Below are 13,433 nucleotides of genomic sequence, written 5' to 3'. Positions count from 1 at the left end.
CCTTCTAATGCAGTCTTCCAAAAAACATAGAGCATAACACAATAAATCTTTCCAGAATGAGAAATTTATTCGGTCACCACAACATAAGAAAGGTATTAAACTATTCCAGAGTGTCCAAAGGAGGGCAATGAAGATGGTGAAGGGCCTTCAGAAGAAGCCGTATGACAAGCGGCTGAGGTCACTTGGTCTGTTCAGCCTGGAGAAGACTGAGGGGAGACCTCACTGCAGTTACAACATCCGCATGAGGGGAATAGGAGGGACTCTCTTCTCTGTGGTGACCAGTGACAGGACCTGAGGGAGTGGCCTGAAGTGTCAGGGGAGGTTTAGGTTGGATATTAGAAAAAAGGCTTTTCCCCCAGAGGGTGGTTGGGCACTGCAACAGCTCCCCAGGGCAGTGGTCACAGCATCAGCCAGACAGAGTTCAAGAAGTGTTTGGACAATGCTCTGAGGCACATGGGGTGAATTGCAGGGATGGTGCTGTGCAGGGCCAGGCGTTGGACTTGATGATCCCTGTGGGTCTCTTCCAACTCAGGACATTCATTGATTCTGTGATACTGTGCAATGCACAGGGGAAATTTCACTCTAAATACTCTGAACTTCAGGACTGAGCTCTCCCATTCAAGTAAGATGAAATCAAATTTTAATGAAGAAAATTGTTATGAGGATCTTTGTAAAATGGAGAGCTTGTATCTAAGGACTGGCAAAAACAGAAACAGATAAAGGGATTTAACCTAGGAGAGAGGAAATGTTATGCAAGTTAAAGAAAAAAAAATACTGTCCTGTAAGGAAAAGAAAATGAACTGGCCAAACTTAAACATGAACAAGATATTAGAAGATTGTTCCTCATTTTTACAATGACGAGATCCTTCCCAGCTAGAACAAGAGGAGCAAAAAACTGAACTGCTTTTAAGATGAGACTTAAACAAGTTCATGAAAATCATGAGACCACATCATACCAGTGTAATCTGAATTGTCAGACTCAAGCTGTTCTTTTCAGTCCTGTGCTCATATGTACCTATACTGACCCAGGCAAACATCCCTTTCAAAAGCAATATATGAGGTGCAGTATTTGGTGGAATACCACACACTGCATTTCAAAACCATATAGGATTTTTTGACAGGCTCCAGGTTAATAAAAAAATATTCTTTTCTAAATTGCACATCTCAGAACAATTGATTTCTATACTAATGACTCTTCTGACACAGCACAGTGCCACAGAGGATAATCCCCCTTCCAAGACTATTCACCATTTCTTAAATGGACATGGCATATAGACAGCCTTGGCCAGAGAGCTCTGCACTCCCACGTCACATGTCCCTACTAGCACTTGCCATGTTCTTAAATCACCCTACTCCTTATTTTTCAATGTTGACACCAGCAACAATTGTACTTCTGATGCTTTATGAGAGATTCTCTCCAGATACTGGTTATTTCTGCAACTGTTATTCAAATAATAGCATTTTTCTGTGCAGTTTATTTTTTTTCTCATGCAGATTATAACATCTTGTTATGGGATACTGTGGTGATGCAGATTTACTGCTGTATTGTTGAGACAGGGACCTCCAGAATCCTGGCTATTTAGGTTTCTATACATCCTGCATTGGGTGCTGCGGCTACTCAGAGCACTACCATATACTACCTTTTAGTATTTTACTCAGGAATTAAGCAAAATGGCTAATTCCATTCCTGCTTTTTGGAGAGCTGACAGGTATCATGTTAATTCCTCATCGTGCATCCTGAGCCCATCTCCCTTCAGCACAGTGCATACGCTTTGTAACTAAAAAACAATTTTACAGCCAGCAAGCAGGATGGAAAAAGAAGCCACAGAGCCAGTGATGCTCAAGCCTACTCTCAAGCCTGATTATCACATTGGTGCAGTGTGAAATACAGAAACAAAAAAATAAATAAAAAGTGCTTATTCAAGGTCTTAGGCCCAATGGAGAGATGATTGTAACATGCAAACCTGTATTTTTTTCAATTTCAAACTCAGTTCCTATTAAGGAAGAAGAATCCCTTAAGCACTTCTTTACTGAAATGGTACTCACAGTTCTCTCTTCCTCATCCCTGTGCTGAATGTGGAGAATTTGTTTTCTCAGTCTGTATGCGTTGTTACCTTCTGCGTCCTAAGAAGATGTCTGAAAGTTTATCTGACCCAGAAATTGCAAAGAACAAGTTGAAGAACAATCATCAGCACTTACATGATTTTATTTAGTGGAGGAAATAATTCACCATAAATGATCTTGCAGGTGTGTTCAAACATCGGTTTTCACAAATTAAACAGAAGAAAACTCTTGATAACTGACACATATGCCTATTTAGTTAATCATTTGGGGTTTTTTTTCCTAAGCAGTTATGCTGAAGTTCTTTAGTGAAGTATTACTACATGAAAATGGAAACATTCCTGCCTGCCTGCAGACATTATCACTCTTCCCATTACCAGAAGTGCATTACAATGAGTTCTACTGGCACTCAAGAAACACTTGAATTATATTATCAAAATTACTCACTGAAGTTTCATAATGACTGAGCTAATTTCCCAGCTTCCTGCTGCTATTCCACCCACACATTTCTGGATGCATGCTGCATTGTTTAATATTTTAACCTCTTGCACTCATGAACTGAGTCTACACTGAAAATAAATTCTAAAAAAGAAGAAAAAACATCAAAAAATTAATGCCTCATACTCAAGAGAATAAAGAGATCCCATTTAGAGTAGGGAAAGTTTCTAAAGTTGGTGTCTCATGGCTAAGGCAAGACTAAAAGAGGATTTAAACATCATTATTTTCACTCACATTGCCCAAACAAATGCAGCCAGTTCAGTTTGCAAACTGGTCAGTGTGAGTCACTAATGTGAGTGTAATACATCTGAACACAGTGCAAAAGCTCACAATTGCGAAGGGACAATTACTGTATCAAGACAATTTATGAGTTGCTAAGAATTGTTTTTAACACCATAAAATAAATACAAAGGGGAACACAACTTGTATAATACTGATATTTACTTTAGAAATGTAATCAGGGTGAAAATGAATCCAAACCTTGCACATTTCTCTGCTGGACTCTGTGTCATACATACGAAGAGGAAAAGTTCAAACTTCTTCTCCATACATTCATCATTCCATTGCAGCTTCAATCCACTGCTCCTCCAGTTTCCCAGGCTTGACAGGACATTCTGCTGTGAACCTGAGCCTGCTTTTGTCAGCAGCCCAGCAATGCACACAGAGAGAAACATAATCAGACACAAGTTTTACAGAGCAGAAAACAGTTTAAGAAGAGAGAGGTGTGTTCAGACTTGATCCACAGGGAAAGCATATCCACAAATGTGTTTCTGAGAACACCTGACTTCCACTAAGGGGAAGACAGTTTTTCTCCCTTGCTACATGTGCAAATTCGGAAGTGGAGTTAGGTAATAGTGGAGTTACTTCCACTTCAGTTTTTAACAAACAGTTTTTGACAGTCTTTGAGAACAGGAAGTGAAAAATTCATCCAGTCAGAATTTCTAATTCTCTTGGATCAGTTCTAAAAAAAAAAAAAAATAATTCACAGGGTTTTTTTTAAAAAGGCATGAAAAATATGACTTATCACAAGTAGGTAACCAGTCGTTATGTTAACAGTATTTAAAAAAACACCACAAACAGAAACTATAGTTCACACAACTGCCCCCTGTTTATAAAGTATGCATGGCCGCAGGCAACTCTTTAAGCAAAGTTAGAGATGGAATCAAGGATAAAATATAAGGAGACAAACATCTAAAGCACAGATGTTTTCAGGCCATCTGCTGGTGTCCTTTAATTCTTTCCTTGGTGAACACAAACCATCATCAAACTGTTGTTCATTGCTTATGTGAAATTGTTAGAGGAACTTGCAATGGCTGACAAATTTCAATGTCAGAGTTCTCTTTAAAACCTGAGATCTGACAGGCAATGCTTTGGGAAGGAGATCACTGCCACAGAGAAGGATATTTATTCAAAATAATTAATTAAATTCAAATGTTTGTCTTTACAGCAAGAAGGAACCCAAAGAAATCACATCTCACCATTTCTAACACAGTCAATTACACAATTAAACACAACACATGAACTTTGTAACCTCTCAGTAAAATGACCAGGAATTAAAAAAAAAACCCAACCCAACCAACAAATCAAGGAAAAAAAATACTCTAAAACATACACCAAACCCATAACAAATTAAAAAGACAGTTAACAAGACAGTTCCTCCAGGGTTTCAACTGGAGGAAGCATTTTTAAACTTTGTAAATATGAAAACATCAACAGTGCCCTTAGTTACATAGGTAATAGATTTATATATATAATCTAATCCAGATTTAATAATTAAAAAAATATATTAAGTCTCCCTTTCTCAAGACTACATAGAAATTTGACTCAAGTCCAAGACCTGCCTATATAGGATGACTTTTCAGTTAAGTTCTCTATCACAGACTTTTGGTCCATGGCCACTAACCAGTTCAAGGGATCCCACTGATTTTTTGGGTAATACATTATTGTCTGTATGACATTGTTGCAAATACAGAGAAAAAAATTCTCACACACTGTCTGCCTACATTGACAATGGTAGAGATACATTCATCTTTTGTGCTTCTTGATAGAGCAGAAACTGCTGTTTTCCCTTCATCAGTCCATCTGCTTCAGCATTTTCAGGAAAGCACTTTAACTTCAAGAATAGCTCTGGACACAGAAATATTTTGAACTCTTCATCTGGGTCAAGAGATGGGAGAATACATAACAGAAGTTTGCAACCTGACTTACTTCAAACACCCAGCAGGATGGGAAGAGTTGCATCATTTCCTCATCACCTGTGACTGACAGGTAGCAGCTCATTCCAGAATATCCCATTTTCCCAAACACAGGGCAGTGGTGCAGTGGATGCACAGCCCTCCCTCAGGAAGCCGCGCGTGTCCCAGCACAGCGAGCTGGCACCTGGAGCCCTCAGTGCTGTGTTGGGCCTCAGCTTGGCTTGGCAGAGTCAAAGGACAAAATCAGAGATGCAGACTGCCTCCCAGATGAAGTCATGTGCTGTAACATAAATGTGCCTCTTCTCAGTCAACCTCGCTGTGACAGAAGGGGTCCTCAAAAGTTCCTCGTGTGTTTGTTAGTTACTGAAAGAATGCTGGCAGAGCCATTTTTGCCTTCACATGTAGAGAAGCAGTAAATTTTCAACCAGCCCATTTCATAGCACACTATCACAATCAGCCTCTTTTTCTTCACCACTGTATTTTATTTAAAATTACTTAGTTTTCAGAGCAACCAAACCAAATAACTCTCTCTTAGAAAGAAGTATGTTACAGCTAAGCAGATTTTCAAGCAGTTGATACTTACTGGCCATTTGCATACCCCAGAATTTATTTGTATCCTGTCTCTAAAGAAGTATTTCCTTGAAAGGCAGTCTAAAATACTTGGCCGTGGTCATAAGGAAATCAATGGCAGTCAAGAACAGAATAAATCTAAAGAGCCCTTGCTCAACCAATTAAAAATATGAAGTTTAGACATAAAAATACAAAATTTGGAATGTTGCACTGAGACACACTGTCACAGCTCTTTCATAAATTTAACACTTATGATTCCAGAAAAGAATGTTTACAAAATAAAAACTAACACTGAGGCTTTAAGATGGCTCAGATTATTTGAGAACAGTAGGAAACTACAAACTTTAGAAAAATCCCAAAGGACTTCATCTAAAAGCACCACTGCCAGAAACATGGCATTTGGAAAAACAACGGTTCAGTGCAAATACTGATCAGAAATGCAAAGATAAGCGCTCCAACCAACAGACAGTACTGTCTTGTTAGTGTCTGCTTCTGCTACCAGCTGCACTAAAAAGGAACCTTCTCATTTTATACTATGTTTCTCTTTAAAAGTATTCTTATAAAACATAAATTTTTGACAAAAACAGACCTAAAAGCCTGCTTATATTGCTAGTTTTTGAGAAAAGCAAAACACCTAAAGACTATTCAATTAAACCTGAATCACAAATCAAAACAGATAAATAATGTGTACCTTTTTATTTCTATACATGGGATTTCAGACCACTTCTCTTTTATTATCCAAATGGGAAGTTTTCCTATTGTACACATTATGTAAAGTGAGAGAGGGAAACATTACTTCTCTACCTAAAAGAAGCTGCTTTTCATGGACATGGCAAGCCAGTTCACAGCCACTTCCACACAAACACAGCCATAAGTAAACACAGCAGCTTGAATTCAACTCCATTGAGCAGCTTACATGTAAACAGAACCCTCTGAATCAAAACTAGCTTTAAAACAAACTCCAAAAACCCAAACAAAAACCCCCCACAATACATGGTTTCACGTCATGCCCAAAGCCGTATATTTGATAGATTCATTTTGATGCATAAAGAAAAAAACAGAAAAGCTGGAATGTGGTAAATGCAGAATTCTGCATGTCTGATTTTTAGTGCCAAGAATTCATTACAGCCTGAAATCCTTATGAGTAATGGTAAATGGCAGTAGGAGAAATATTAAAGTTCCTTTAATATTTCACTACACTGCTGTTTGGAAGGTATACATGTTGAAATGGCATCCCAGAACTATGTTTATGTTAACTTCATATAAAAACTCACCACATTTACAACCATATTTCAATTTAATTATTGTACACAGGTTAACAAAAACACTGGATTTAACAAAAACAATATTCAGAATGGTACAGCACGTGTTCATCTTCTCCAGGAAATCATATTACAAGTGATCATCTTAGGACAATTTAGCCACACTAGCGACAGAAGTTCTGTTAAAATGCAACTGTGGTCTACTAAGCCACTTATTTTAGCACTACAGAGTATTTGAAGTTAAGAGTCCTACGGCCAAGGCTTAAAAATCATTTAAGATTCAAACCTCAAAATGTCTTACAGTCAAAATGACAGTATTCTTAAAAAACCACAACAAAATTACCCCAAAACAATTAATTAAAAGGCTTCTGTATTTAATTTTATTCTCTTCATGGCATTTTCTATTTATATAGTTGCTCGTATCATTGGTAATAGGGTCTGTATCTGGCTTGATCAGGGTGATGTGGTCCAGGAAGGGGGGCCTGAGCAGGAGGCCCTTGCATCCTTGGAGGTGGAGGTGGCCCCCTTGGAGCTGGCCAGATCCCCGGACTCATTCCCCCAGGCTGTGTGAAAGGGGGACTAAGAGTTCCTTGATCTTCACTGAACTGTGGCAAAGAGTTGGGATTATAGTGATGAGGAGGGGGCGCGTTTACATTTACAGGTGGGCCCCCATGCTGAGGAGGGGGAGGTCCCGGAGGAGGATGGTTCATGTAGGGTGGCATCTGGGCAATGATGTGTCCGGGCGGAGGGGTTATGGGCGGCGGGGCCGAGGTCATGGGGGGCGGCGGCGCCTGGCTGTACACCATGTGCGGGGTGCCTGCCGCCTGCGGGGGGTGCTGCAGCGGGTGGCTGATGGGCGGCGGCGGTGGCGGGGGCGGCGCGTAGTGCTGCTGGGGAGGCATGATGTGGTGAGGGTGTGACACCACCGGCTGGCCCTGGTACTCGGGATGATGGTGAGCAGGTGCGGGTGCTGGCGGAGGCGGTTCTCGAGCACCTGAATTGGAATCATCCTGGATGGGGACAGTTATTAAGTTGCTGTGTTTCCTCGTTGAGATGCGGAAGGTGTCCTGACTGACCGGGCGGGGCGGCGGCGGAGCCATGGACATCTCTGCAGGAGGAGCACGGATGTCTTCGTGGGGCTGGTTATAGTGCTCATGTGGCACATGCTGCAAAGGAGGCGGGGGCATCATGATGTGCTGCTTTGGCGGAATGTGGCTCATGTGGTGTTTCTCAGGGGGCATTATGAAACGCTCGGGGATTTCGGCCGGCGGTGGGGCAATAGGAGGGTGTACGGGTTCAATGGGAGGACGAGTAACAGGCTTCCCAGCTCTCATGTGACGGTGGTTGATGTGAGCTTGTAAGTCCCTCTGTGACAGGTAAGTTCTCTTGCATCCTTGAACAATGCTACACATGAAGAGAGACCCTCGTACACACTGCTCAATTCGCTGCACGGGTTCGTTACAGCTGAATAAAAAGAGAATATAGATTTATTATCATCATGGAGAGCTCAACATGCATTCCTCTTTGATAACGTAATTAGCTAAATTAGAACCGACAATTTTGCTCCACTGTAGCAATGAAAGAAACTTTTCAATGATTTTGAAGTTTACTTAGTTTTTAAATCTCAAAATGTAACTATAAAAGAACATAAAAATTTCATGAGGTAGAATTAAGTAGCATCTCTCACATAAATTTCTTCTGTGCATTAAGTCATAACACTCATTTTCACTAAGTAAATCAAACTGCTATTAATTCCTTTTCAAATTAGAGCAATAACAGGTTACCTACCCAAAAACAACAAAGCAAACACTGATCTCTTACAATCCCAAAACATGGAATTGGAACTAGAAAGTTCAGAGTACTCTACTGCCTCTGCTAAATGTACATAAATAAGAGCCATGTTAACAGAGTATCTGAAATAAGATATTTGTTATACATATAGAAGATATTTGTTAAGATATAAGTTACTTTCTTACATTTTCTTTAATAACAAATCTTGAGGTAACTTACCCTGGACACATCTTGTCTCCCTTTTTCTCATGTAGTATAGCACAGTCATAGCAGAAAACATGCTTGCAAGGTATCTAGAGATAAAAAAATTGCTGTTAAGACATGTATAAATATCTATGTCACTCTGCAGAATACAGTTTCTCCCTCCAGTGCACAGTTTATAATGAAGAAACTAAGTTACCTATGAGGTGAACAAGCATAGCAATGGTTAATAATTTATAGTATCTTTGCACAGAAGCCTTCTAGAATGGTTTATGCTGTGTTTGGGGTAGTGCTGTTTGGGGTTATGTGCTGGTAAAAAGCACTGGCAAAAGTTTGAGTCTTGCACTATTACCAACACTGAACTTTCACAGAATCTGTATATGCAATCCGATTACACTTGTCTTGCTGGCAAAGAAGGAAAGTTTTAAAAGCATTAACTGTCATTAAGTCAGATGCTGAAGCTTGTTACATCACACTTAGAAATCTAAATTAATCTCAGGGGTTTTTAAAGGTAAATAAAAGTGAACAGTGTTTTCTAACTTCACTGCAAGTCTTCAATTGAGGTAAAAAGCTTATTTTCGAAGTGGTGCAAGGTCAAAACCCCAGAAGGCTTTTTTTTCCCTTCATGATGGTGTTCTGTTTTTTGTTTAACATTTACAGGCTTACTTTATTGAATCTGGCGGTAAAGCAAAATCAGTCAGACAGATGGAACAAAAACACTTGAGCAGAGGCGGCCTCCAGGTCCATCCTGGTACTATTCTGCTGTTTATTCAGATGCCTGTTGAAATCAGTAATCTCTAGAAGCCTCATACAGACACAGTAAAACCTAATTTTATCTAAAGGGAAACCATGGCTGCATCTTCCACTGGTAATTTCACTCACCATGCGTCCATACATTTTGATGGGCAATCCACACTTATCACAGAAATGGACTGGTGTATCATCCTTTTCCCCCAGCAAGTTTATCTGGTAGGACAGAGAAGGGGGTGAGAAAACAAACGCCAACATCACTAAGGCTTCTCATTTCAATCATCATCAACATACCCATTATTTCGGAATTAGTTGAAAAGGAAGCAAGAAGACCACAAACAGGAGAAAGCCAAGGATGTATTTTTAGTCAGACAAAAATAACTGATAAACTTTTAATTAACAAAGTATCTACCAGGGCTACTTACAGCTTGGAATGAAACACAGGCAAAGATTCATGACTTTACCTTATAATCCCAAAAAATGGGTCCAGGAAATCTCCTTTGATTGCCAAACATTTCACCTCCTTTACATTCGTATCGCTCCTCTTTGTTATAATCAAATTCTTCTGTGGAAAGGAGAAAGAGAAGAAAGACACGAGCCAACCACAACACTTCCTTAATTGACACCAGCTGCTATTAGGAGCATGGGTCATTTATAATGAAATCATCAAATAATGCCACAGCACTTCCAACCTGCTGAGCCCACTCTACAGAAAGGTAGAGCCAAAATAGTAAGACAGCCTGTTTTGGAAATGGGCACTACTGAAGTCCTACAGTGCAGCAGTACTTAGAGATTTGAAACTTGTTTTGCAGTTGGAAAGAACCCTGGACTCTTAAGTCTCTGAGTAAAGTCTCGAACAATGTTGGAGAATAATACACTTCCCTACTACAGGGAATTTATATGAATTTACCTTCATCACCAGCTTGTGTCTTTGAAGGCATCCTGTTCATATTTCTTGGAGTTCGAGGTGCAGGTTTGGTTTTATTGGTCTGTTTTGAAATAAGCTTTATGGGGATTCTTCTACGGACATCAAGACCACCCAATGATCCTGAACTATTTGTTCCTTGTAAATCATTGTCTATGAAAGAAAATAAAAAACAAACTTATCTAATTTTTCACTTATCTAATAGTCTCTAAAGAGGCTAAATATTAACAGAAAAGTTTTAAGAAAAATAATTTTCAAAGCTTGCTTAAGACTCACACAACATATCAAAAATTTAATCACTAGAAACTAGGTATCTTCACATACAATTTATTCCAGATGTCACGTCACAAAACTGTGCTGGGAACAGCAGCTGTTTTAGGAAATGTAGCTTAAAAATAAAGCTATTTAAATAACCTATCTAGTCACACACTTTTCCACTACAGAAACAGTAACCTTATAGCTCTTCTGAGAGTGTGAAGAGCACTGGAGAGTCAATTCTTTGTACAACCTTGACTACACAGAATTTCTTATGCGAAAAGGTAATTTTTACTATTTATGTATATTGTTTATTAAAGTAGGAAGGAAACCAGTTTATATATTAACTCGACATTGTGACATATCACTTAGAAGTTTATAATAAAGTATCACAAAAGCATTGATACTTAGGAATATGTAGTTGTATCCTTCCTAAACTGAAAATTATTGTTCCTGGCTACATACTAAATTCTCCTTAACCAGATTTGAATCTAAGTACCAGGGTGAACAAAGCAAGAAACAGCCTGATGCATGCATCAGCAGGCACAGGCTCCAAGAGATAACACAGACCAGGTAATCCAACAAGCAACACCAATGAGGAGGTGTAACTCCCTCAGCCTCCAGAGAGATCTTCTGACACCACCACACAACATCTCATTCAAACAAAAACGAAGTTATGTCCTTCACAAATCTTCCCGGCTCATTTTAACTGGATTTTAACTGAAAATGCCACAGGTGTTTCAAAGCAGGGCATGCTCAGTCTGGAAGGGGTGAGCCCCGAGCAGTTACAGCCCCGTGGTTCCACAGGGCACTCCAGCCCTGGAATGACCACCCCAAAGGATTGCAGTGCAGGAGCACAGACGCTGAAATTGGGGTCCATTAGTGTAATTCTGCACAATGCCTCACTAACTACTGTCTCTCAAAGCCTATAACCACCACGTACAATGCAACAAGTAGAAGGAAAAATAAGAAAAAATGGGATTGCTCTGTTTTTCAGCAGCTACCACCAAAGCTAGGAAATGTGTCAGTTTCAAACTGGGACTGTGCCCTGACAGTCCTGTATCTCCAAATCAAAAGCCCTCAATTTCCTCAGATAGATCAAACTCCTCTTAGCACTATGGTTGATAGTTTCACTCTAAAAGGCAATATGCAAAAAGCCAAAAACAATAAAGCTTGTTTTTACTTCTGGTCATTTGTTATTTCTTTGGGCTGTCCAGATGAACCTGCAAACACTCAACTAGGCCATCAGGCTTCCCCTCGGAGTGCTCAACCAAGACACCAGAGGCGAAGCTGCTTGTTTTCCATGTGTTGGCAAATTCTGTTTTCTACCAGAATACACAAAACCACAGCACCAAACCACAGTCTCTGCAGCAACCCAGTCCACTTGCAAATAAAGATAATTAAAACAAATTTTAAAAATCAAAAACTTATGCAGTAATTAGTCCACTGAACTGCCAATAGGTTCTGTCAACTTTTCCTCCTTATACCCTTTCAAGCCAGGAATATTTACATGAGTTACCTGCTCAACTAACCCAAACTAGCAAGTTTATTAGTCACTCCTGCTTCACGGAAGGATGATAAATTCCTGTCTGCATGAAAACAACTTGCAAGATTATGTCCATAAAAAACTACGACAAACGTACCAAACTTGTTAAGACTACTTCAAGAAGCACTAATTAGAGGTGATACAATCTACTGTCACCTTCATCAACTTAAATTTTATTTTTGCATTTCAAGCTTTATTAAAATGCACAAATACAGCTCAAATACTTTATACAGAGGCACAACGCGATCTTTTTTAAGGGAAAGGAAAAAAACCTCCAAAACCACCCTAGCAAAAAGCCCACGTCCATTCATTTATTCACTGCACTACGCCAGCGCACTAACTACCAAAGGATCACAGCTACGCCAGCGCGCTCACCGGCGAACGACATTTAAACGACGAAACCAAATTTAAGCACGAGGAAGTTGCCTTTCGGGCCACAACCACGGAGTCAGGAAACACATCATGGACACCGATGCCGGGAAACGCCGCGGGCAAACGAGCGTCTCCCCCCCGCCCCCGGGACGCCACAGGCGGCATCCGGTGCTGCGGGGCCCGGGCACCCCGGCCCGGCCGGCGCGGTCAGCGGCCGCGGCTCCGCTCGGCCCGGAACGGGGCGTCCCGCCGGCAGCGGCCCCTCAGCCCGGGGAGCGCCTCGGGGCGGGGGCAGCGCCGGGCCCCGCCGAGCCGAAGGAGGCACCGGGGCCGCCGCGCCTGCCCGGGCAGGGAGCAGGCCCCGCCGCGCACCCGAGCCCCGCCGGCACTCCCGGGGGCCGGGTCGGGCCCGCCGCCACCGCCCCCGCGCCGCCCCGCGCCCGCTGGCCCCGCTCGGCCGCTCCCCGTCCAGCGGCGGGCGCGGGCCCTGCGAGCCGGGCCCGGAGGAGTCCCCGGCCTCCCCCTGCTCACCATTGTGGTCCATGATGCGGCGCGGGGCGCTGTGGGAGCGGAAGGGCGCGGCCGGAAGCGGCGGCGGCGTGGGAGGGGCGCAGGCGGCGGAGCCGCGTTCGCTGAGCCCCGGCAGAGCGCTCCGGGCCGGCGGAGCGGGAGGGGAACGGGGGACGCGGGGCCGCCCCACTCCGCAGCGGGAGCGGAACGGGGAACGCGGGGCCGCCTCACTCCGCAGCGATAGAGGAACGGGGGACGCGGGGCCGCCTCACTCCGCAGCGGGAGCGCAACGGGGGACGCGGGGCCGCCTCACTCCGCAGCGATAGAGGAACGGGAGACGCGGGGCCGCCTCACTCCGCAGCGGGAGAGGAACGGGGGACGCGGGGCCGCCTCACTCCGCAGCGGGAGCGGAACGGGGAACGCGGGGCCGCCTCACTCCGCAGCGGGAGAGGAATGCGGCGGTCCCGCGGCGCCTGCAGGACCGCCGCCCCGGGGTG

General features: G+C 42.6%; 1 protein-coding gene across 3 annotated transcripts; it reads right to left on the bottom strand.

Moving 5' to 3' along the window:
* Positions 1-3,945: 3,945 nt before the first annotated feature.
* On the bottom strand, positions 3,946-13,022 carry CBLL1 (Cbl proto-oncogene like 1). Of its 3 annotated transcripts, none has more exons than XM_066182901.1 (6): positions 12,958-13,022; positions 10,239-10,406; positions 9,793-9,893; positions 9,461-9,544; positions 8,597-8,670; positions 3,946-8,050 (listed from the first exon to the last, which is right to left on the bottom strand). In XM_066182901.1, the coding sequence occupies exons 1-6, from the start codon at positions 12,968-12,970 to the stop codon at positions 7,009-7,011; spliced, it is 1,482 nt and encodes a 493-aa protein (XP_066038998.1). In that variant the 5' UTR covers positions 12,971-13,022; the 3' UTR covers positions 3,946-7,008. The 3 variants fall into 3 exon arrangements, with proteins under 3 accessions (XP_066038998.1, XP_066039000.1, XP_066038999.1); XM_066182903.1 differs by having other exon boundaries at positions 9,793-9,890; XM_066182902.1 differs by lacking the exon at positions 12,958-13,022 and adding an exon at positions 12,430-12,550.
* Positions 13,023-13,433: the final 411 nt, after the last annotated feature.

Source organism: Chamaea fasciata, unplaced genomic scaffold (assembly GCF_029207755.1).
Source record: "Chamaea fasciata isolate MVZ Bird 193981 ecotype frontalis unplaced genomic scaffold, bChaFas1.0.hap1 SCAF_5, whole genome shotgun sequence".
NCBI lineage: Eukaryota > Metazoa > Chordata > Aves > Passeriformes > Sylviidae > Chamaea > Chamaea fasciata.
The sequence above is the reverse complement of the archived record's forward strand: the minus strand, read 5'-3'. Positions and strand labels throughout refer to the sequence as shown.